General features: G+C 39.1%; 1 protein-coding gene across 3 annotated transcripts in view; it reads right to left on the bottom strand.

Annotated features, from left to right (window-relative positions):
* Positions 1-15,569: 15,569 nt before the first annotated feature.
* The window catches only part of ass1 (argininosuccinate synthase 1), a 38,423-nt gene continuing 27,458 nt past the window's right edge, over positions 15,570-26,534 (bottom strand). For all 3 annotated transcript variants that reach the window (XM_047373314.1, XM_047373315.1, XM_047373316.1), the window contains 4 exons: positions 25,657-25,788; positions 22,677-22,833; positions 15,977-16,042; positions 15,570-15,885 (listed from right to left, as the gene is read on the bottom strand). In XM_047373314.1, coding sequence (XP_047229270.1) covers positions 15,837-15,885; positions 15,977-16,042; positions 22,677-22,833; positions 25,657-25,788 — 404 coding nt within the window. In that variant the 3' untranslated portion in view covers positions 15,570-15,836. The remainder of the gene's footprint in view (positions 15,886-15,976; positions 16,043-22,676; positions 22,834-25,656; positions 25,789-26,534) is intronic.

Genomic DNA, 26,534 nt, shown 5'->3' with positions numbered 1-26,534 from the left:
TTATAAAGTAAAACATGTAAACCAGTTGTATATTTCTTGATAATTGTTGACATGTGTGAACTACAAGATGCTCTTATAAAGATATTTTGTCAATGAGAACAAGTGAGGTTTAAACATTAGATGGTCTAGGATTTGAAGTTTTCATAGTTATTAAAGAGCCTTTTGTCATCAAAGTCTACAGGTCTCCAGTGGTGTCCAAAGTTTTTGCTGTGTGGGCCGTATTCGTTAAGCTGGAAGTCAATTTTTGTTTTTCAATTTTAATGCTAAAAATACAAAGCTAATTTTATTGTGAATAACTCTATTCAAAGCTATATTGTATTGAAAAAACAAAGTAGTCTGAATTTTCTTTAGAAAAGGGATCTGTAAATAATTGAAAATTATTGAATTAATTTACAATAAATGGGTGCCCATGCTATCAAAAGAAAGTTGTGTAATTTTCACATTTGTTTTGGCTCAATAGTGTTCTGTTTCTTTGGATAGAATTATGTTTTAGTCTATCCTCTATCCAAGAACAGGACATAAGTCTCATGAATAGGGATGCTCAAGTCTGCCTTTCAGTAAACGTTGCAGGATGTTTGTCGTCCTACTTTCTATTAAATGAAAACAAAAGTAAAAAGTGTGGTAGAATTTACATTTGCCAGTTATAGTCTCTCTCTGTCCTGATTCAGTGGTGTTTGGGTTTTGATTTTCTGTTGTGTTTGTATTTTGACCATTTATTTGCTGTTTATTTTGTTTATGTTTTATTTTCTTAAGTGTATTTCTCTGTGTTCATTATAGTTCTTCAGCTCAGCTCTGCCAATAAGTACTTTATAAACCAAAACATGACACTCGTTTAATAACAGCAGAGCAGAACAGCATAAATCAGCATCAAGAAAGGCCACAGAAGGCCCACAGGCTGCACTTTGCACATCCCTGCTCTGTAGCTAACAGAAAAAAGTTAATCCCTTTGAGTCTTGCAGTTTTTTTTTTTTATTTCAAATGACTTTAACTGACCACATTAACAGCACCTCCAGTCGTGTTAGTGTTTCCTCAGAGGATCAGCAGGAAACGTTTGCAGCAGCTGATCAAATATCACAAATTTGACCTGGACAGGAGGTATGTCAGGAAAAGCGTGGTTCTTTTTGCTAACAAAAGTATTAGAACAAAGTTGCAGTTGTGATCTGTTGGAGCTTGTGTTTTGGTTCAGCTCTCTCTGTGTTAATTCTTTGTTTTATTGCCTCCTTCCCTCAGTTCCTTGCCTCCGTACCTCAGCTCTTCAGCTTTCCCCTGATTATGCTCCATGTCACTAATCACACCTCAGTATTTAAGCCCATTGGTTTATTTGATCCGTCTCTAAAGTGTTAATTCCTTAGGCAAGACAACTTTCCTGTTAGACAGTGGACTTGCAGTTGATTTCAGATGTGCAGAGCATTTATATGCCTTTTCCAAACACAATATGGCTCATACAGTTTGGTTGATGTGAATTTGTAGATGAGGGAAGACCAAGGGTAACTAATATTCTAAAAGAGTTTATTATTAAAACTAATGCAGGTGATGGATGGCAATTGTGTTTAGACACTAATTTAGTTTCTGAACTGGCCAGAGTTCCGACAGATGGAAGATTAAAAGCTTTTTTTTTTATTTTTAATTTAAAAACCTCTCAATCTCCATTTTGAAGCATGGTGGTGGAGATGTTATGGTTTGGGGTTGCTTTAATGTCTCAGGGACTGGACAAATATCTGTTATGATCCTAAAATGTTTGGATTTTGATTGTCTTTTGTGTTTGTATTCTGACCATTTCCTTGTTATTTCCTATTTAGTTTATTTCTTGTTTATTATTGTATGTGTCTCCATGTTAGATCATTCTTCTGTGTTTTATTCTAGTGTTCTTATTTTCTGTTAGATACTTTGCTGTGGTTCTTTATGTTTCTCCTCAGTTCTATGCTGGTCAATCAGTCTCCCTCCTTCAGCTGCTCCACATCTTCTCTGATTGCTCTCCTGGTTTGCTTGCCATTTTTCCACCCTTGCCTCAGTATTTAAGCTCCTGATTACCTCCACAAAGGAGGTAATGACATCAGTTAAGTTTGTTTGTTTTTCTGTGTGTTAGCAACTTTACGGAAAATTTACAAAGAAATTCTTGTGATTTTCTTTTTTTAACCAGAGGTGTGTCCTCGCCCAAGGAAGAATACATAAAAATTTGGTGATGATCCAGATGACAAACTGGATCCAGGATTTGTTTTTTCTATGACGTCAGCGACCCTATGTTGTTTGGCGGAGGTATGCAGTCTCTCAGTGCCTTTGTTGGTTTTGTTCCCTGCTGGTTTCTTCCATTGACTCCATTCACTGCCATGTTTATCTTCTCTCTGTTCCATGCCCGGTCCATTTCCTGTGTATAGTCCCTGTCCTCCATTGCAAGACCAATTTGTAAGTTCCTTTTATTTATTTATTTATTTATTTAAATGCTCAGTCCTACTTTAACTCATCTCTGCATTTGTCATTCATAAAACGGAATCATGACAATATTAGGCACTGGTTTAACCATAAATCCTATTATGTTAAAATATTTTTTATGGATTGGTCTATAGAGGAGAGCAGCGCTAACTAGAACTAACCCCAAAATACAGATAAAGGAATGGTTATAAACCTGAAAATTGAATGCTCAGATTTCAGTCCCGCTAATAGGTAATTTCTGTGATTTAAAACAAAATATGTAAGACATTTAGCAAATCGGTGTCTACAGCATATATACAGCGTAATAACCAAATCACAACAGAATATTGTTAAATAATTAGAAACTGAGTATGGTTGTTTGGCTTCTTTCAGCATTTTTTGTATGTAAACGTAAAGCTGCATCAGGCACCAGGCTATATTTGTAAAAGCTAAGAGGTTATTCTTTGTATACTAACTGCAAGGCTTTTGTTTAAAAAAATAAAAGTAAAACAAAAATACTCGTACTCGTCGTTTTCCGCTTCATCTGCCACCGGGTCATGGGGGCAGCAGACTCAGTAGAGATACCCAGACACCTCCTCCAGCTTCTCTAGGGGAAGCCCAAGGCGTTCCCAAGCAAGCTGAGACACATAGTCCCACAAAAATATTTTGAGCAAAAAAAGAGAAGTAGCTGTAAATGATCCCCCATAAAAGTGGATCAAAAAGGTCTGCATGTCTAAAGAGGATGAAATGTTACATTTCTCCTATGGAACCTTGTAATTGTATCTAAATGTTCATGGAGAAATGCTTCAAGTTTATTATTATCTTTTCAAGTGAAAAGATAGAAGTTAATATCAGGCTTTGTTGTGTCAGCTGGACCAGAACAGACAGGCCCAGAGGTGAATTCAGAAGATAGTAAACTGTAACAGAAGATATTTTAACAATGACCAAAACGTACTAACAAAGATGTTTCCCTCTTACCTGCATTTCAGATAATATTTACCAGGCTGAGTTATGAAGGCCAGTTAAACACCCAACCAAAATAGCTCTATACCCTGTGGTGTAATTCAGTAGCCATCAGAAGACATTGCATTACCATCCATCATAACACATGCCATAATGACCAAATAACCAGAGCCATTAAACATTTACATCATCTGTGGGGCTCACTGAGACCGAAGCAGATAAAGCTACCAGCATAGAGAACTGAAGCCCTACCCCACTTTGTGGAGCAACAGATCGAAGAACATAAAATGTTTGTGCTTGCAAACAAACCCCACCAGTACACCTCCAGGAGAGGAAGGGGAATGGGGGAGCCGTGAGGAGATAAGTCTATTGATTTAAGATCTACATGCTGTGTTGGTGCTCCCTCAGAGGAAAATAGAAAAACAGTAATGTGCTAGTGAGGGTTGTATTCTTTATTTGAGCTATTATGCAGTTAAGCAATAATAAAATCATCTTTTCATACTGGCTTTGATATGGAAATATCATATATGTTAATTTAGTGAAAATTATAATTGAAAGATGAGGTTGCACATCAACAGAAACTACAAATTCAAACACGCACAGCCTTTTTTAATTTATATTTGGATGTATTTTCAATTATTTTTATAGTGATGGAAAATTCTAGGATGATTTTGTGAAAGCAAAGTTAAATTTTAAGAGGATTCAATTTCATAAAGTATTGCAAAAAATATTTAGATGGAAATTTGTTACAATTAGTCATATTATATCATAACCTCATCATAGTTAATTGCCATCTAATGTAATAGAGCAACACAAAACAGTGCATCATTGTGAAGTGGAAGGAAAATAATATATGGTTGTCAAAAAATGTTACAAATAAAAATCTGAAAAGTGCATTGTGTATTTGTAGTCAGCCCTCTCTTTTTGAAACCTCTACATAAAATAAAAAAAAATATGAAAAACCAGGTATAATTTTTCTTTCAAACACAATTATGTACAAGGGCGAAGGTGGTTCTGGTAGTAGAGGTTTGTCCTGTAACCTGTGGGTTGCTGGTTCAACCCCCACTGTCCATCTCAGGGCCCTATACTACCGACTGTTGAGCAAAGCACTGTGGAGTCCTCTGACTTGATAAAATGCTATACAAGGGCTGGCCATTTACAACTATTATGTAAAATCCCCCAAATTTAGTTTAAAACCTAGTTTACCAATCTTCTACAAATCTGTGCAAAAGTGCAGTATGAATTTATTTATTTATGTGGAGGATTTCTGAAAGCAGTTGGCTGCACTGGAGTTTATTCAGGGCATCAGAGAAAATGGGACTGAAAATATTTGCACGAGACACTTTTCAGGTTTTTATTTGAAAAAAAAAACCTTGGAAAATCATAACATCATGTTCTTTCCACTTTACAATAATGCACAATTTTGTGTTGATCTACGACACAAAATCCCAATAAAATAAATTTAAAGATGCGGTTGTTTTGTGAGAACATTGAAGTGGTATTTGCAAGCCTCTGTGCTTACGTTTCAATCCTTATTGCTAATATGATACATTTCGGCAAATTACCCTGAGATATTTGAGTTAAAAAGTAAATAAAACTACGGTTGCATCTAATTTTTTTCTAATTGAAAAAAAAGAGTACATCTAATCTCCGATAGTTTAAAAATGGATTTCAAAAATCGTTTTTGAAGGTAATACTTTTTATTGTCTAAATCCCAGCAAGACATAAAATATGTATATATATAAGTGTAACTGGTGCGTCTATTAAGTATAGAAGATGTTCAATGTTGCTGCACATACATTAAAATAAATTCACCTCTTTGAGACCCAGGAAACTCAATCGATCCTTGTCACCCCCGGAGAGGCTGCAGACTCCAGAGTAGTCGATGTTAGCTGGTAGTTGAGCTTCATTTTGTTGTAACAAGAGACAGCAAAGTCTTCATGCTCATTAACCCTTTTAGGTGGCCAAGACTAAGCAGCAGGCTAAATATTTCTATATTTCTATCAATATTTCATCACCAGCTCAGGACAAACAAAGCCAGGGGCTTTGGCCGTAATGGTCCCATCTGTCTATAGATTGTCAGGACATCACTGTATGGGTGTCCTTTGACACCAGAAAGTAAGCTTTGACATCAAGGTAAAAGTACACACACACACAAACACACACAGGAACCATGGATGTTAGCAAGCCTGGAAGGCAAAGAGTATCCTGCTTTATTCTTATGGTTCCTCACAGATGGTCTCTTGATGTTGCAGCAGGAGATCAAGTTTCAGGGGTATGAATGAGGCACATATCTGAGCTATTAGGACAGATCAGATCTGTCAGAGCATAAGCAGAATTGATTCACGTATTAATACAACAAATGCTTCTCCTTACACAACTAGTTCTTGGCTATCATGCTAAGAGAAGGTTGCCTAAAACACCATTATTGCATATTGAAGCACTTATCATCAATTATTACAATATATCCTGATCCATCTGATGTTGCAGATGAATATAAAATGCAAAATTATGAATATTTTATTAAATAGCCAGCCAGCAGGATTAGCATCCTGGCCTATAAATTGCTCTTTGTTTCTTAGAAATAAGGGAGTGACCTCATCATCTTTGCCAAGACCATTAGCTTTCCGCGCAAACCTCCAGAGACATGCCCATTAACCCCTTATACCTGCTAAGTAAAGCAACATTAAGTGAAATGTGGAAACACAACTGGCAGTTTATTCGGATATAACTAAATGCAGACAGGTAAACCGCGTAAAGGAAATACCAACATCCCCAAGAGGTTGGATTAAACTGAGATCTAGTTAAGGTTTTTATGCAGAAGACTGTTGCAAATTCTTATTTCATGAACCTTCTGCTCTGGAAGCCTTCACGAGAGGTTAGGTTACACAGTATGCACAGAGACAGGGAACCACTTTGGCTTCAAATTGGTTGTAATTAACTCTGTATGGTCATTGTCCCTCCTCTCATTGTGTTTTAAGAGTAAAGGTCACAGAACACGTGATACTTTTCTACTCTAACTAGGAGACGAAGAGCACAGATTGAATGACCACAAAATATTCTGATGGGTTGAAGGCAGCAGACATTCCTGTAGGCTTTGTTTGGTTGGTTATTTCTTTTGTTGCCCAACAAATGAGTCAATGTTGGTTTGTGGGAAAAAGATTGTCTTAAAACTTGTAGGTTTCCAGTTTTAGGTCTGATTTTAGTATTAAATTATGTTTTATTTCTGTATCTTGCACAGCGACTGCAAGTTTCGATAAACATTTTCATAAATTCAAACTATAGGGCTGTTAATGTCTTTCTTACAGTGTCAAAGGTATTAGAAAGCTTATTGTTTGTCAAATTGCTGATAGTCTTAAAAATAGTTTTTTTTCTACACCCAGTTCAATTTTGATTTACATCTAACCATTCCACAGAGACGGCTTCATGCTCTTAAAAAAAAAAGACTGAAGGCTCAATGGCTAAAGGTGGACTGTCAGGATTTTGCTCCTTGCCTTACAAAAAGCATTTGATTCAGTTAACCTTAACACTGTACTAGCCAAATGACTGTTATACGGGAAAATCTAATCTTTTTTCTCTTTCTTAAACTGTAAAAACATTGTAAATCTAAAATTAAAATCAACTGGTGTCCCACAGGGCTTTGTATTGCGTCCACTTCTCTTCACTTTGTACATAAATGATTAACCTTCTGTTTGGAGACAGTGTAATATTTTAGTGTATGCAGACACAGATACTGTTATTTTTATCCATGGTAAAAACAGAGGAACTGTAGGCAGGTTGACAGAATTTGGGAAATACGAACGGAGAGATGTTATTTACAGCTAAATGTATAAAAAGCTGTAGGAATGTTCTTTTCTAAAACACCACAATACAAATCTAAACCCAGGTTTACTGCAGCACAACAACTATCAGTTTTATCATAATATTAGTTTCCATCTAAACTTAATTGTGAATTGAGGAGGTCTGTTTCAAGGTTAAATTTACTTTAGAAAATGTCTTGATTTTCTAGGACCAGCAAAGACCTAGTTTTTCCTCAATGATTCCCTCTTACGTTAGTTATTGTTTAATAAGCGGGTCCAACACAAACCCTACAACTTTAAAACCTTTGGAATCTTTATTTGAGCATGTTCTCAAAATGTTAGATAAGAAATAGTTTTGTTTCCATAATTGTCGTATATATAGCTGTGAAAAATGTATAATATTGGAATAGTTGTCTAATTTATAGGACTCTGTGCCTTTGCTCCTCTTCTGACAATGAATAGATGGCATCATATCACTTTACCACTCTGGAACTCAGTGAGCTCCTAAGAGCAACCCATTGTTTCACAAATGTTGGGAGAACACCTGTTCTCATGCAAGTGTTTGGAACAATGGAATTATTTGATTTGGAGGGGTGACGTTATTCCCAGATCTGAGTTTTGACCTCCTAAATTAACTGAATGCTGCACTTGTTTCCTGATTTCCTCTCAGCTGGTTGCTATGCCAGTTATTACCTTTCTCAGTATGTATTCTCCATGGTGACTACAGGTTATTGTCAGATCCTGCTACTATTATCCAGCTTCATTATCCATTTCTTCTCAGTGTCATGGCTGTAGTTTTGGTTTTTCCAGTGTACACTTTAGATGTACTTTGCTCCCAGTTTTTGTAAGTTAGACTCTTCCTTTTTTCATCTAATAAATGTTTTATAGGCTGAACGCACTGTTTGCTTGCCTTCTTGCATTTACGTCCCTGCCATCAAGAAAAATTACAAGTTGCAATAAACTATCTTACCAAATGCTAAGTATACATTATTTGTAGTTAACCTTTTTGAGCAAGAATTACCAACAAAAATAGCCAAAAAGAAAAGTTATTGTTTTCTAGGTTGTATTTTGATTCAGTATGTATTGATGAACGGTCATATTTAAGTTCTTATTTTCTTTCATGCCTGCATGTTAATTTATGCCATACAAATTTTACACCTTTTATCATCACAAAAATCTGAATCGTTGATTTCCAGCATGGCTGCCCCTCATTGCCAGCGGCCCTGCCCTGTGCACCTCATTTCAAGAGGTCACAGACCCTGATCCCAAACAAAAAACTCCTTTGTTAGTGCACCGTTGGAAGAGTGACAAGGACTTGAAGGTTAGCCTGCTGAGGAGGTGGCACAGGACTCTCCATTAGGTTTCCGCCTGTGCTGCCGCCGACTTTCATGTTGCGCTATTGTTACACAGCTTTCCCCTGAGAGGTGGACATCGAGTGGGTAATGAGGGGTAATTGGTCCAGGGTCAAGGATGATTAATTCCCTCGGTCAGGTGTCGGGCAGTTTTTATACCTGGCTGGGTAAGCAGGCAGGTAAGAGGTGGAATATGAGATGTGGTAAATGAGTAAGAAAGCGGACAATTAGTGAGGAACACATGCACAGAAATAAGCGGGGAGAGGGGTCTTAAACAAAAAAAAAATACTTTTTGTAAATCCATGGATGGATCACTGCCTAAATGAATCCCATGAGGTTAACCTAAAAAGTGGTACTAAAGAAGCAAAACAAAAAGACAAAAAAACATGTAAAACAAACTACAGACACAAAACACCTCCAAGAGAGTTAATCTATTTTAATTTTCAAAAAAGGAGTAAAGCTACAAAAGGAAGCTAGAAAAACCTGCAGTAAATATGAAGGTCTTTAAAGATAACGTGATTACAATAAGGACAAAAAATTAGTAAAACCTACAGAGAAAGATGCAAAAAAGAAAACAAAAAGGCAACAATTGCCATAAAATAGCCAAAATCGTAGAATAAATTAACACAAAACAGCCATTTTTCATCTCTTTTACTCTGTCTGTAGGAGGGGTTTGATTGTCTATCCTTAAAAGATGAACCTCACACTGCTGTTATATAAAAAATTCCAATGGATCTAATCTTACCAGAAAAAAGTGAAAAGGTCACAAAAAGCATGATGCCAGACCAAATGTAGTGGGCTTCTGTTTCCGTCCCACCTTCCTTCCCTTCAGCTTGAACAGCTAATCTGAATACCTCTCCATCCATCCTTCATTTCCAACCAGGCAATTTTGGACACTGATTATCCCAAAGCCAGTGCATGCGTGATGGTAAATGCAGGGGCTCGGCTGGTAATTGACCAGGCACAGACTGAGTGTAATTGAACAGGGGTAGAGGGGGCATTGCAGGACTGAAAGGGTCTGAGGGTTTCTCACTGCCCATTAGACCTGGCAGGGGGTCCCGTGTGCTTGTGGACTCTAACATGAGGCCCACAGCGTATCAGGCGCTTCAGCGCAGGACTGACACCTTTCAGTGGTAGGGACGAGGGCGTGGCAGTGAGGCAGCTGTGAGGGTTCAAATATCATGGAGCATAAGACAAGCTACGTCATTATTACAGCTATCAGAGTATGGAACTAAAACACAGCCTTGTCTTTGGGAAGGTAGAAAGATGGCTGGCTGGATTTACCCAAATATGAACAAAATTAAGAATGCATCTATTTCTCTATTGTTTTGTTTTAGCCAAATGAGGCACCCAACTTCACCCACAATGCATTTCACCTAATATAGAATAGATATTAAGAATTTGGCCGAATTTTGTTTGTGTCATTGCCTGTTTAATGTGACAAAATTCAGTAAATGTGACACACTCCCAACTGAGCACACACAGCTCCCTTCTTTTGTAGCATTAGTAAGCCTTATGCAATATGTCACATAGAGCCATCTTTCATAGTAAGTCTGCAACAAAAGGGGTCTAAACAAACTGCATACTTAGAGAGGTTAATTCCAGCTCTTTTTAAAAATATATATCTAAAACTAAGTCATATTGGATGGGGAATGTCTGTGAAGATCGGTTTTAAAGTATTTAGTCTGAATTTAGGTCTAAACTTTGACTAAGCCATTCCAACACATGAATTTGCTTTGATTTTAAACCATTCCACTGTAGCTCTGGCTGTAATGTCCCTGTCCTGCTGAAAGGTGAACCTCCACCTCAGTCTTAGCAGCCTCAAACTGATTTTGTTCCAGGATTTGTGTGTACTCCTTCTTCCGCTTGACAGCGTCCTTTACTGCTGGTGTCAACCACCGGGTTCTGGGATTGCCACCGCGACAGGCACTGCAGACCTTACGGCCGCAGCTATGGGCAGCAGCATCGACAATAGATGCGGAGAACATGGTCCACTCGGACTCTATGTCTCCAACATCCCCCGGGATCTGGTCAAAGCTCTCCCGGAGGTGGGAGTTGAATACATCCCTGGCAGAGGGCTCCGCCAGGCGTTCCCAGCAGACCCTCACTATGCGCTTGGGCCTGCCAAGTCTGTCTGGCTTTCCCCTCCTCCAGCGGATCCAACTCACCACCAGGTGGTGATTAGTGGACAGCTCAGCCCCTCTCTTCACCCAAGTGTTCAAAACCTGGTAAGGCCTATGCCAGGGTATTGGAGAGGAGGAGCAGTGTGGTTTTCCCGGGCGTGGAACACTGGACCAGCTCTATACCCTCTACAGGGTGCTCGAGGGTTCATGGGAGTTTGCCCAACCGGTTCACATGTGTTTTATGGACCTGGAGAAGGCATTCGATTGTGTCCCTCGTGATGCCCTGTGGGGGGTGCTCCAGGAGTATGGAATCGGGGGCCCTTTACTAGGGGCCATCCGGTCCCTGTACGAGCGGAGCAGGAGTTTGGTTCGCATTGCCGGCACTAAGTCGGACTTGTTCCCGGTGCATGTTGGACTCCGGCAGGGCTGCCCTTTGTCACCGGTCCTGTTCATAACTTTTATGGACAGGATTTCTAGGCGCAGCCAAGGGCCGGAGGGGGTCTGGTTTGGGGACCAGTGGATTTTGTCTCTTCTTTTTCCAGATGACGTGGTTCTGCTGGCCCCCTCTAGCCAAGACCTACAGCATGCGCTGTGGCGGTTCGCAGCCGAGTGTGAAGCGGCTGGGATGAAGATCAGCTCCTCCAAGTCAGAGGCCATGGTACTCGACCGGAAAAGGGTGGCTTGTCCTCTTCAGGTTGGAGGGGAGTTCCTGCCTCAAGTGGAGGACTTTAAGTATCTCTGGGTCTTGTTCACAAGTGAGGGAAGAATGGAGCGGGAGATCGACAGATGGATCAGTGCGGCTGCTGCAGTAATGGGGGCGCTGTGCCGGTCTGTTGTGGTGAAGAGAGAGCTGAGCCGAAAAGCAAAGCTCTCAATTTACTGGTCGGTCTACGTTCCTACCCTCACCTATGGCCATGAACTTTGGGTCATGACCGAAAGAACGAGATCCCGGATACAAGCGGCTGAAATGAGCTTCCTCCGTAGGGTGGCCGGGCACTCCCTTAGAGATAGGGTGAGGAGCTTGGCCATCCGGGAGGGGCTCGGAGTAGAGCCGCTGCTCCTCCACATCGAGAGGAGCCAGTTGAGGTGCCTCGGGCATCTATACCGGATGCCTCCAGGACGCCTTCCTCGGGAGGTGTTCCAGGCACATCCCACCGGGAGGAGGCCCAGAGGACGGCCCAGGACACGCTGGAGGGACTATGTCTCTCTGCTGGCCTGGGAACGCCTTGGGCTCCCCCCGGAGGAGGTGTCTGGGGAGAGGGACGTCTGGGTGTCTCTGCTGGGTCTGCTGTCCCCGCGACCCGGTCCTGGATAAGCGGAAGACGACGAGTACGAGTACGATTTGTGTGTATTTAGCTCAACTCACATCAACTCTGACCAGATTCCCTGTTGCCACTGAGAAAAGCATTCCTGCAGCATGATGCTATCACCATGTTTGACATGCAGGCTAAAATGTTCAGTTTTGGTCTCAACTGTGTTTACTGTATCCCTATCACAGCTTACGGCAAAGTGCAAACAGGACTTCTATCGAACAGTAGGGTTCTTCTCATCATTTTTCCATAAAAGCCAGATTTGTATGGAGCACAACAAACAGGTGTCCTGTTAACACCACCTGAGCTGTTGCTTTCTGGAACTTTTTCAGGGTTACCATGGGCATCTTGGCTGCTTCTCTGACTAAATGCTCAAGAGCCAGTATTCATACTGAATTTAACGTACATGTGTACTTTTTTTCTAATTTATTGAAGGCACCTGGTTGAACAGGATTTTATTTAGTGTATCAGAGTAAAGCTGCACCCTTCACTTTTCAAATTTCTATTTCTAAAGATTTTTAAAACCCATGGATTATCACCACATAAAACCCCTATAAAATGCATTCACCTTTTTGGTAGTATTGTGAAGTTTGAAAACATAGCCTTAGCCATATTATGCAATTTTGCTCCCTGAGAGGCCTTACTCTGTTCTCTAAATGAAGGGAGCCAAAGCTGAGAAGTAAAATACACGTATGACCCAATTGGTTTTCCTTCCATTTGACTTGTGTTATTTGTGCTCAGAAACAGCCTCATCACTTCTGCTCCAGTGGCCATCATCTATGATCTGTGAGTGTTCGCTCCGGTTTGTGCAGGCCTCCATCTGCATATTGTTAATATGATGCGGCCTCCTCAAGGTTATTGAGTGCAAGAGTTAAACAGGCAGGCGGCAATTCTAGGAAGTCTGTTATAGGCCTTTATACTTTCAGCGACTGCGGCACTTGAAAATGGCAGACACAAACTGAGAAATCTGTACATTTGACAGTTTAGTCAAAGTTTATATACAGTCAGCAGGTGCTTTCAAAGATGAATGTGAGCAGTTCTTTTTCCTGGGTGGAATGACTATGCAACATAACATTTCAGTGATTCTTAAGAACAAGAACTGAGTCTACAGGTTCGAAGTTATTGTGGGTTATATGCAGGGGTGAAAGTAGTTTTAAATTCTTGCCGGTACTTAGGGGCGGAGCTAGGGGGGGGGGGGGGGGGGGGGGGGTTAGGCACTGGGGGCATATATGCATGCATATATATATATCAGTGGCGATTGCTCTAAGACTGCAAGGGAAGCTCAGCTTCCCCTAAAATGTCAAAAAATAAGTGATCAAATATAAACTGTTGTGTGTACATGTTATTGACTAAATATGCGCTACAACGCGCTCAATTTATGTTCAGAATCAGCTTATTATCACTGGTAACGACGCGGCTTTCCTCTCACTCATTCCCGCAGCTTCACAGTGCTTTAAACAGTGAGTTCAATAGCGAAGTAAAAATGCTGGGCTTTGTTCCGCCCATCGGACGCTCAGCGTCTCTGGGGGTCTATGGGGCAGTGGGCTGGCCTCGGCTGACCCGGACGCTCAGCTTCTGCATGATGGATGATCTGTCTGAGGCTGAATTCCTTTTTGATTGACAGCGAAATGAGCGAATCAGTGATCTTGAAATTGAGCTTCCTCTCCTTGAACGACCAGCATCCGCCACTGATATATATATATATCTATATCTATATATATATAGATAGATATATAATTTGTGATATATATATATAATTTGTGTGTGTGTTAATTGTTACTCTCATCGGTGCCCCCCTCAAACATATATATATATTTTTTTATTTTTTATTTCAATTGTTAAAGAACTTCCATGTATGAAACAATGACAAACTATTTTCTGATGCATAACCTTTCTTCAGTTTCCGTCTTTTCTTTTGAACAAAGAAGTTATTGTTCTCTGCATTGTGGTCAAGTTTTGATTTTATTTAAATTAAACATTTGACAGTTCGGTGATTTTTGCGGTTTTTATTTAAAAGTCTGTAGATGGTAAGTGATTTATTGTTTGTCCTGTCCTAATGCAAACGGCGGTTTTTTATGTCTGTACACCACCTGTGTAAAATCTCCCCGTCCATTAAATGGAACGCACCGATCGCCTTGGCAACCGTTCTGTTTCGAAGGTAAGTGCGCATGCGCTCTCGTGTAGTGTATGTGAAATCTCTGGTCGTAACGGTGTTTTCGAGCTGTACTGTGTTGCTGTAATTCAGCAAAATAACATGAAACACAACTAGTTTCTCTCCCTTTGCTTTTAACTGAGGTATTTAGCAGCGAGCAGACAGACATTAAACGTAGCGGTGCTCGTTTTAAAGGCTGGTCGTTCACAACAGCCTCGAGCTCCGAGGGGAGAGAAGCAAAGCAAGAGCATTGAGGCTCCAGCATAGCAGAACAGTTCAGAAACTATCTGGAATGAGGGGAAAAAAGTTATATTTATAAACAGATTAAGTCGTGTTTTAGACTTCCTGTTGGTAGCGGATCTGTTCTTTGTGTGCTCGAGAGTTTTTGCAACCGTAACTGGTTCTGGATGACGGCTTCATTTCTTCCCTCTTCCCGGTACTGTGTGGCGCAGAATCTTTTAGTGTTACGCAGTACCGGACCGTACCGGCTCACTTTCACCCCTGGTTATATGCAATCCACATACATTCAAATGTATACAAATAGGCTCGACACATATACAAACACAACAGTTATTTACTTGGTGTAATAAGCCTTACCAAGTTGTACCCCAGTCGCACACTTCTTTTTTGGCATTGATAAGCTTCTGTTCAAATTCTGGATATCTGACTACAATTCTTGACACCAACTGTAGAGATCACCTAATTGGTTTGTTTAGTAGCAAGAACCCAGGATTTTAACAAACTTTTAGCAAAGCTGGTGTCGTGTCATTTCCAGAAGCTTAATTTTAGCCTCTATTCTTCCCAAAACCAATTTTGATTTGTGTTTGGAATATTTGTCCCTTTGGAAGGCCCAGCTGTCTTCAAGTTCCAACTGTACAAGTTCCTTCAACTCCAGAAGAAAGAAAAGAGGTCCAATTTTTGGGTACCATCCAGGATCCCCCAAGATTCCAGTAATCATAAACTGGAGAGACGTTTTAAAGTCAGAGATGGCAAAGATTACATCATTTGACAACAGTAACAACAATTAAGTTTAAAGGAGTTAAGGTGAGGCTTTCACATAGAAGAACACCAGCTGTCAAGCGTAGTGGTGACAGCATCATGCTGAGGGACTGTTTTGAAATGTAAAAATGAAGATGGAAGACCACCTCATATTTCTTTAACTTTACCTCAAATGTAGACGGTCACCACTTGAAAAGAGTACTGAGTTCAGCAGACCAATAAATATACACCACAAAACAGAAATCTGAGCTTGTTTTAAATTTTGACCCTAAATGGAATAGAGGAAAATCACGAGGAAATTTTGAACGTGAGAACCCAAGACTAGTTTTTAAAAATTATAAAATTGGTTTATGTTATTATTTCATAGATGTTCATGTTAATAAGGGTTGTAAAGTTGAACTTCTGACCAGAAATACATGTATTAACATCAGTCATGCAAAGAAGGAAACAAATTCGGTACCTAAAATACCCAGACCCATTTTATTAAGCATTTAAAGTTTAGTATGCATGTATCTGTTGATCTAATCCAGACAGGTTTTCCTGAACTCTTCACCATCTGAGAAACTGCATTGACTGTAAGGGGCTATTGTGCTAACACCCTGATAAAACTACATAAGACAGTAAGGCAAGAGGCAGACAATAGAGCTACAAAGTCTAAACCTGTTAGAGCTTAAGACACAGTTGCAACATTGGAGCAGAAAGGCAGATGGTTCAGAGGACTGCAACAGTTACTGTTTGGTGGCGGAGAAACCCTGGAGACGATGATGTTCTCTTAACCTATGAAAGAAATGAGAACAGAAACTTATAATCGAATTTGTTCATCTTTTTCAACAAGTTGGAAGTGTCTCTGGTTTCAAGTAATGCTAACCTGACAGCATTAATCCTGATGAATCCAGAGGCATCACCAGGGTCGTAGTCTCCCTGTACATCCATGCTGAAGAGAAAATAAATTAAAAATAAAAACAAGCGAGAATGTTTACAAGTGTGTTTCATTTGTAAACAAAAGTTGGATTTTTTTGAGAAAATATGACATTTCTATATTCTAAAAATATATATTTGTCAAAATTGCAATATTAATACTTTCATTGGCAATAGAAACAAAAATAATCGCATCACTAAATACCAAAATATATCCTAATGATTAATAAAGTAAAGAAACAATAAAGGCATAAACAAATTGCATAAAGTCAATGTCCAAAGGGAACTGAGAATGAACATTTAGTTGTCTCTCTCTCAAACTTAAATATAACTTTTCAAATATTATTTAAAGTTTTAAATACCTGACTTAGCTTTCAAGGAAATTAAACTTTAAAGAAAAGGAACAAAAAATGCTAAAACGTTCGATTTTTGATTCCGAACTTGGATTTGGAAACTATGTCCCATCCAAGTTGAGCACGTTCCAGTCGGAAGTCAGACAACCTGTTGGATTTGGTAATTGCTGTGCTCATTGACCAGGTAAACCACTGTTAATAGTACTAGCAGGTGACAATGTATTTGTCTATGCAAAAAACAGTAAGAAACATGCTCCCAAAACAAGATTGTACAGCCTTGAATGTGACACAACCTAATATAAAGGCAAATATAGTGTTTTTTTCTGGCACCTTTTACTGAATTTTAAATGCAAAGGAGCCATATTGAAGCTGAACCAGTGGTTGGCTGGGGGACTTCAGGATTTCCAAATTCAGCTTTCCATCTCAAGGGGTGTTTATATTATATGCTTCCGGCTTGGAACTCCACACTTCCAAGTACAACCAGAACAAAGCATAAATCCCAGGTTAGTGAATCACAGGACAAAGCAACAAGAGCCGAAGGGAAATAAATTCAACTGAAATGTTTAGCTTGGCTGCAGAAAATGTCAGAGATATGGAGCCTCTTCAGCAGGATCACAGATAAATGATAATGTGCTCTTTTGAAAAATAAAAGTTCTTATTGATTTTCCTCTAAATGCACCTGTTTTGCACTGTTTGCCCTGAATGATGAAGAATCAATACAACAAAACATGTACAACATGTAGACAAGCGGTAAAAAAAAACCGCATAAATAATAATAAAAAACAATCCCATCATCTCAACTGTGAGCAAATAGTTGAGTTGATTTTGTAATCTGATGTTTGTCTTCCACTTTTCTAAAAAAAAAGTATTGAATCTATAACTTATGCAGGAGTATATTGTTAAGACTGCTCTTTGTATAGTCACTTCAGCAAGCGTCTCATATAGAGTGCCATGTAATTACAGCAGTTTCTACCTGCAGTGTTTAATACACTCTCTTACCGAGTCCTCTTCTCCCTGAGACACCCCCACGTCCCGGTGTACGGCTTGCACTCAGTCTTTAAAAGCACTTAGCAAAAGAGGAAATTGCCAACAAATGATAGGATAAACATTATAAAAAGAAAGGACGACAACTAAATCATCAACTCTCAATACAAGGCTCCCTACCCGGCACCTGAGGACCATTAAGAGCGAGTGGCCACAAAGAATATTCCACTTTGTGCGTGTGTGTGTGAGTGTGTGCGCGTGTAAGCATGTTATTGTGTTTTCCTTTAAGAATCCCTGCAGTCTAATTGAGAATAAATTCGGGTAGGAGCGAGGAGGGTGACATTTCTGTCTCAGATGGGTGCGGTGACGGGCTGTATTACCACTGCGTTAATGACGCCGTTTACTGTTGCCTGTGGAGAGCCAACAGGATGTCAGTGGGGGTTTTATGCCTAATCTGGACTCTGTGTATGTGTGTGTGTGCGTATGAATGTGGCTAGATTTTGTGAAAGTGTGTGCTGCTTTCGTGAGCCAGAGCCAGAGCCAGGTACAAGTATATGTCACTGTCTGACAATAACATACACCTGTGAGGATGTGAGTATTTAATAGTTTTTCATATTGCAGTTTAACTGATATAACTAGAGAGTGTAGCACAAATATGTTGAAATGTATCATGAAACCATGTCATTTCGTCTTATAATAAATAATAGGAGAAAGGTTACTAGCTCTGCTATGGAATGAACTGTTACTGTTAACAGTCCAGGTATTTGGGGTGCGGTATCTGAAGCACACCTGATGCAGTTAATTGGTTCCATCGGATGTTCCTGAAGCCACACCTGTTTCGCAAATGTGTGCTCTAATGAAGTATTCAGCTCAGGGGGTTGAATAATTTTGAGACTCCAGTAATCACTGAAAGCAGCATTTAGTGTTGTAACAGCTTGGTCTTGTAAATGAGAATTCGAGTCTCAGTATAAATGAAGGTGTAACAATAATATCAGTTGTCGGTAATGCTTTTAAAATATCTTATGTAATTTGTTTATTGCAAACACATAAACAGTTTTTCTTTTTTCCAATAAACCCAATTTGGAGTGAAGGTCTTTAAGGAATGTTAAATATTATGATTAACAGGAATTTAAGAGTTTAATGAATTAAGACATTTGTGACGGCAGGAACTTGCACATTTAAGGAGCCTTCAAAAAAATGTCTGGTCGGGGCACCCTGCAGTATTATTATGGAGTTCAACAGTCCACTTTAGAGATGTTAAGGGTCCACTGGTTAAAAGCTTTTTGTACAAATATCTGTATATACCGTTATGCTATTAACATTTACATATACAGATTGTTTGTGTAATATGCATTTATGTTTTCTAGTTATGGTTTTCAATTGCTTTTATTGCTGCTTCTGGTTTTATAATGTGTTTTTATGGACTTGAGTCTGAAAAAAGTTAATAAACAAAAAAACCCATAAAATAAAATTGTTGTTTTGTATTCAACTATGACAATGTTGACCAAGTTGAAAAAAAAAAAAACAGCAAAAAGAAACAGGGGCTGCTTTAAGATGCCCTGCAGAAACCAGAACTTTGCCTTGTCAGCTAAGTTTGAAGCTGACTCCTTCAGCATCAATACATTTGAATCATATGCAGGTCTGGTGAGACGTTTACATACAGTAATTGCGGCTTGGAATGTTATATTAATTTTAGGCTTCCATTTAACACTTCTTTGTACTGGGTGGTATGTTAACACAAACAGCCTGCAGGAATTGTAATCAAGCATGCAACATGGTGGGTGTCAGCAGTATGGTATTGGCCTATTTATCTGAAAGTAGTACTGGTGCATCTCAAAACGTGGATTGAATAATGAAAGAGGATTAACTCTAAGTCCTTCAACTTCACCTCAAATCAACAGCTAACAATCGAAACATGAACATAATTGAGTTTTCAAAACAGGACAATCGCAAACACCTATTAAAATCGCTTTTCCGGAACGGCTTTCCCAGCGCTACAACTTTAAACCTTTAGAACTATGTTTAAGAACTATGCTTAAAAGCCAAGTCCCTGCCAAGAAATGAACAAATTTAAAGATGAGAAGAGCGGTCAAACATCCAAACAGAATGATACTAAAAATTTGCTGATAGCTACAAAAATTGTGTGGTTGAGTGCATATCTTCTAAGGGACATTAAATCAAACATTTGTAGGTCTGCGTGTACACATATGAGATAGTCTATCTATGTTTGACCCTGTGTGGATGACAGAAAACCAAAATAAATTGAAACCAAAGGCAATTTTCTACTATTTTAGTGTAGTCCAGTTTAGTCTAGTCCAAACCAAACCTGTGCACCCAGCTCTTGTTATTAAAACCCATTGATGTTGTTTGTTGTACAATCAGTCCCCTTGGCAGAAAGAAATTATTTAAATAAATTATTTGAAGCACAAAATCAACATGACATTTGTGGCCACTTCTTACTGGAAGTCAACATCTGATGCAGGGTTCAGTATCCCAAATCCATACTGAAGTGATGGAAAAGCACAGCAAATGTACAGAAATGGTCAGAAAAAAATTATTACTGGAGTGTTTTCTGTTTTATTTTGATATAGCACCGGCATTGATTTCTTATGAAATAATATTTTTAACCTATTCAGTTACAGATAATGTGATTGCAATTAACCCTGCACAAGAAGCAAACAAATACCCAACAAAAAAGCTTTTTTTCTTAATAAACCTAACACAAAAATCTACATTTTTTAATGATTTTGAGACTGGAGCAACCACAAACAGCAACACTGGTGTAAAGAAAGAAAAATATAACATTTCATAATGCTACTCATATGCAGGAGCTTGTGAGTCAATATGCTACACTGCCTTCTGTCCCAATAAAACAACACGGCGTTTTTCAACACCAACATGCTTTCTCACATATGTTTCCCAGTGTGATGAAGCTACATTGTATTAAACATTCACCTTTCCCCTTGTTTTTTTTTTTTATAAATGTGAGTTGAATTAGAAATCTCAGCCCACTTATTGACCTTGCCTGAACCATACAGTGCATGCAGTGATATCATAAGGTGCCTTCTGGCCAGAGATGGGTTGTAAAATGGTGTAAAATCATGTGCTTTTGGTGAATTGTCTGGAAAGAGAGGGAAAAATGAGGGAGGGGTGTCCGGCTATTCCAAATTAATTCCCATTAAAATCTCATCCCACACAAGGCCGAGACACTGTGGTCATCTTTGAACCTTTTTGTTTTACTTCTTAATTAAAACTAAACACATTGTTGAGTTTGCGTGTGTGTGTGTGTGTGTGTGTGTGTGTGTGTATGAAAATAAATAGTTTTTGCCTCACTGTCTCAGTTTTCCAAGTCACTGAAATATTTCATGATTATAACAGAGACAGAAAAACGTCATTTATTTAAATAACATTAATAAAGTAAAAGCTAATTACAGTCATATGGAAGAAATTAGGACTCTCTACAAAAGTCAAAAAACAAATGTGTTTCTGACACATTTGTATTTATGGATATTAAACATTATTAACAACATTGGCAATACTCAGATAAATGAAGCAATGTAAAAAAAAACATTGAATATCATCTAAAATGTTCTTTAAATTGTGATAAAGAATATCATTTCTGGTAAGGAATAAATTAGTCAAACTTGCGTGAGGCCTTTAGAGAGAAGCTTGTAGCAGCTTATAGTCTGGTAAGGCAATTTGAAATTAGCCAGCAAACCATCTACAAAATAGTCAAGAAATTGAGATTAGTCAAAACAACTGCCAACATGCCTACATCCTGAATGTCTATCAGGTTTATTGTTCCAATACTTTAGTAAATACAGCCCTAAAACATTGCACATACATGCTGAACGCAACTTCCTATAAGAACTACATGAATAATTATTTTACTTTTTTCATTTTTATTAAAATGAGTTCTTCGTATGTGTGAGTTTCCTTTATTTCTTTTTGGCATATGAAAGAGGAGCCAAATGTCTACTTTTAAGACTAACTGAATATCACTGATGTACTTCATCTTGGTAAACCTTAATTACCATTTGTTACTACTTTCTAACAGTATGAGCAACAACTTATAGTCAAGAAATCTGTAAAGAGTCTCTGTGTAAAGAAACATTAGGGCTTTTTGCTGCCATTACAATTAGATTCTCTGTTTTCTTCTCTTCATAGCAACGACCCCTGGCCAAGAGCTTCTTTTTGGGTTTAGCTATGTGTATTTCTGGACAAAGCTATCGATGGACCTATTGCTGCCATTAAATATATGTACCCTTTCCACAGAAGTTTCTCCTGGCCCACTGACTCAGTGTGCCAGCCAGTTTGAAAGTCTGGTTCTGCAGGAGGTCTGTTCCTATTAACAGGGAGTCTTAGACTCCACTGTTGATGCATGCTAGCTTAGAATGAGCTAACTAAATGTCATTTGATGATCAACTGTATTTGACTGTATTGTATAATATTTTGGAGTGAATTGGACCTTGTATGACACTGGTTGTAAACTGGCACTACTGAACTGAACAGAATGGCTTGAATCAAAGACTTTTTGATATTGGGGAACAACTCTGACACACACTTGTGTTGATCAAGCTCAAATAATGATGAAGACTGACTCTACTTTATCTAAAGACTGACCCAACTTTTTGTTTTCCTGAAACCAAAGCATTCTTCACAAACACTGCAAGTAACAGATTGGAAAAGCTGAGTACAGTCTCTGTTTATCTCTTTGCTACCCACAAAGAATAACTAACTCTCTGTAAATGATAAATTACTGGTCCTTTCTTTCAGTTTATGGAGCTGTGTTTCTCACTGTGGAAACCATATTTTCGTCCCCCTCTCTCTGACCTGCTTAACTACCATGACACCCAACTACTTTTCTCCTAAAAGCCCAGTGAAATCACCTTCTCCTCGAGCTGAAAACACCATTAGCTCTCTGACTCTAGGGTACAACTGGAGTGTGTGCGACTTAAGTGGAGATGGAGAGCCATATGGAGGGGTTTTCCTTTGGTCAGTGCTGAGCCTGCCTAGAGGGCATCAAGGGTCAGTTGCCTGAACAAACCCACTGTTACCACAGCTAAGAGGGCATGGTGGGGGGCAACTAAGGGGTTTGGAGAGGGGGCTGCCCTGCAGGCAATGAGCACAACATTTCTCTGATGTCTTTGTGAGGCAGGGTCAGTTTAGCATGCTGATGTGGGGGTCATCAGAGAACTTGAGCGGTGAACATGTGGACTAGCCACACTGCTCAGAATGGCCACACACATCTGTCAGGTTTGGATAAATTAACACTTTCATTAAAGCTGTTTTCCAACCACACGCAGCATTTACCTGACCAACTCCTCATTGTACAGCGACTTGGCCGACTCTCGTCCCAGGATGTAAACCTGACCCTTGAAGACAGACAGTTGGACCTTGCCCTCAACGTTCTCCTGGGACTTGGCGATGCAGTGTCGCACAAAGTCACACTCTGGACTGTACCAGAAGCCTGCAACAGAAACACAGCTGTGAGGAAGGGTTTCACAAAAAATTGTTGTTTCTGATTTTTTCTATTCCACTGAACACAGAAATAAAAAATAAGTTATTGGACTTCAGGAGTGTCTCTCTCTCTTTGGATGAAACAGGTGGTTGAGAGAGCAAAATAAATTTTCAGCCAATCAGATCCCATCCTCACAATGGAAAATTAACACCTTCAGGCCAATGTTATAATGTCACTTAATGAGCTTTTATGCTGCCAAAGACTGAAAAAAAAACATGTGTTACCTGTATTGTTTTTCTTATTCATAGTTTGGCTTTTGTTTTGCTTTAAATTTCCCATTTACAAGTCATTAATGAAGGAACAAATTTTGTTGTGCTATGAGAAAAAATTGCAAGAAGGAAAAACAGTATTCTGAATCAAAACCTTCCAGATAAACACAGCTATTGAAGTAATCAAAAGAGATGATCACTTTAAAATACAACTCAATGATTAACATTTAATGAGAATATTTAAGAATACTGATTCATTTCTTGTAAAACTATAGAGAAAATATAATATTACAAAAGTTTCCCCTCCTAAAAGATCATGTGAAATCAAGGTTATCAACTCAGGAAGATTTTTCATCACTCCTTGAGGAAAAACAACACGGTTCCAGCATGGATAACAGGACAGACTGACGGAAGGATGGATGAATGGGCAGATTCAATTGACAGCTGGCCGGACGGATGTCCGGCTGGATGAATGCATGGACAGATAGATACATAGATGGATGGATGCATGGATGATGCAGAGACAGACAGATGAAGAAAAGATGGATAACAGGTGTAGGAAATATACTACAAGACAGCCTTTCTCAAAGGCTGGAGTCTGGTTAGGGTCCAGGTCTAGATCCCGACTAAAACACAAGTTAGTCCAGACCCAGTCTTCGGTGAGGAAAACAAGGAAGAAAAATTGTGAGATTTGTAAAAGATGAGAAAAAAATAGCATTTCTTAATCACGACTGCTTTTAGTCATCCTGTCTGTTTGATGTGAGACCCGAATGCAGTATAACCAAAACCAAATGTTTTCAGCAACAATTACAACAGTTAAAGCCACGTGCTTAATTTACGAAGCAGGTGAACAACTGTTTTTGTAAGTTTTGTCTCCACACAATTATGAGGAATGGCAAAAAGAACACCTTATGAGCTAAATTATTAATGATAATTAACAGTGACATAAAACATAATGTACAAATGGCAATTGTGTTAATAAAATAAAACTGAGAAAATATTTATAAAGCATAATGTAATGTGAAAGGAGATTCAATAATGGGGATGTGCAATCAGTATGAATGTGTGTATATGTGTTTTGTTTCCTATGCTTTTATTTTATCTTTTTAATTTTATCTTCTATTTTTCTGTTTAACACAAATTATTCATCGCTCATGCACAAACCAGTAAGCTTTTTTTCTCAGTTTCAGGGAGTTGTACTTGTCACAATAAAGAAGGATATTCTGAAATTCTCAGATGTTTGTGAGTGTATTTGGAAAAACAGCTCTTTCCCCTTTGTTTCAAGTGTGCTGCTGAGAAACACAGGCTTGAAAGCGATTTCTCTTAGCCCTTCCCTTCTTCTACAGAAACAACTGGGACACCCTTCCAAACAGAAAAGTAGAATGAGTGGCAAGTGCTTAAATTTACCAAATTTTTTCTCTTGCTATAAATGTATTGGGCAGCAGGAAAGGAATACACAAAACTGTATATGAAAAAGGATTCTACTTTATGAAAAATTCTCCCATAGCAGAAGCAGCAACATGGATCAGCTAAAGCAACCTCTTTTATGTGATACGTCGCCGTCTGTGCTCTTCGTTCCAGGCGAAGTTCGCGTGCTCTTTTCTTCTCGCCCGTTTTGCAAACCTGAACCATCATCAGAGCCCAGGGACAGATGGGCGAGGGATGTGTCTATATATGTTCAGAGGTCAGGCACACCCCGCTCGGCAGGGGTCCTCCTCTCATCAGCAGCCGACCTCCACCTCATCGTCTGGGTATGTTCAAAGGCACAATGAGCTCCTGCCTTAATTCTCACTGAATTGGGGGTCTTTCAGGATATATCTTGAATTAATTTGATGTAAATGTTTGCTCTGTGCATGTTTGTATGGCTAACTGTGTCTCTTTATGGTAGATTCACTAAGCTATGTTATGATATGTACGTTTTGCTTTTACTGATGATTGAAAAATCATAAATCATTAACGTAAAAGCAACGTAATAAAGCTGTTCTTATTTTGTCTAACCAGTTCAAAATGAAACTATAAAATCATATTAAAACTGTTAACCACACCCCAGCATTTATTTTGATGTTTTTTTTAATGTACTTAGCCGATATTTGAAGAGCTCACACAACTCTGTGTTTGGGTAAATAGAGCTGTAAACAGATACAGGGCAGGTGGATTGTTAACATAAGCTCCTCCACTACCAGCCGTCTGCAATCTGCAATTATTAATGATTTAAACCCACAATGGGTTTAATCTCTGCCCTGTTCCTGAACGCAGCACCTCTACATGTGTGTGCGTGTTTGTCTCTACGTCTCTAGAGGGGATAACTGGAGCGGCCTAGCAGTCGGTCTGTAATGGCACTGATCCTATTATGTGGATGAAGGTGCAGACGACCTGGGACTCGGCAGAAGGGGGGATTAAGACACCTGAGCCAAGAAAAGCTCACAAACATGTGCAAACATACTAACCAGGCTGCGGGTGTGTTTGCATTTGTAAGTGGCACTTTTGCCTCTCGTGGGTATGCTAGAAATTAGTATTAGTGCATTCAAGAATAAATTACTATTAAACTTGGATGGATGTTTACCATTGTACACAAGTTCGGAGAATTTGATACCAAGTCCCTGTTTGATCCGCCGCACCTCTTTGTCCATGGTAAACGTCTCGATGTCTAGGTGGGCGTTCAGCAGGATTGTGCCTCCAGGAGTTTCATATATCCCTGACAAAAACAGGAGAAATAAATTAGCAATAGTTCTCTGAAAAGGTTTACATACACAATTAAAGTACACATGCAAAGTACTGTGATTTTATGAAATAGAAATATTTGCAAATTCTTCTTCATAGACAGATCAAGCTAAGTCAGATTGAATGGCAAGGTCTGTGAACTGTTTTGTTTCAAGCCTCACAACCGCCTTTCAACTGGATTTTGGTCTGGACTTTGACTGGGCCATTCTAATACACAAATAAGCTCTGAACTAAACCATTCCATTGTAGCTCTAGCTGTATGTTTAGTGTGTCTGTCCTGCTGAAAGGTGAACCTCTGTTCCAGTTTTCTACAGCCTCTAACAGATTTCCTCCCAGGGTGCCCCTGTATTTAGATCCATTCATCTTCAGAATAAATGGAGAGCATCAATTTTGCCATAGCTTCTAAATTGGATCTGGTATTTGACCAGGCCATTCTAGCATATGAACATGCTTTGCACTCGCTCTTTCATATTTGCTGTGTCTCCGACACATGCTGTGGCAAATTTTAACGCGGACTTCTCATTATTTTCTTTAATGACTGGCACTTTCTTTTTGCTATAAAGGCCAGATCTGTGTAGTGCATGACTAAGAGTGGTCCTGTCAATAGATTCTCCAACCTGACCTGTGGATCCCTGTGGCTTCCCCAGAGATACTTTTGGTATCTTGAATGCTTTTCTGATTAATGCTTTCCTTGCCCCACTTGTTAGTTTAGGAAGACAT

This window comes from Girardinichthys multiradiatus, chromosome 8, assembly GCF_021462225.1.
Source record: "Girardinichthys multiradiatus isolate DD_20200921_A chromosome 8, DD_fGirMul_XY1, whole genome shotgun sequence".
In the NCBI taxonomy this organism is placed as follows: domain Eukaryota; kingdom Metazoa; phylum Chordata; class Actinopteri; order Cyprinodontiformes; family Goodeidae; genus Girardinichthys; species Girardinichthys multiradiatus.
Note: the sequence above shows the minus strand (reverse complement) of the source record. Positions and strands in the feature narration are given on the sequence as shown.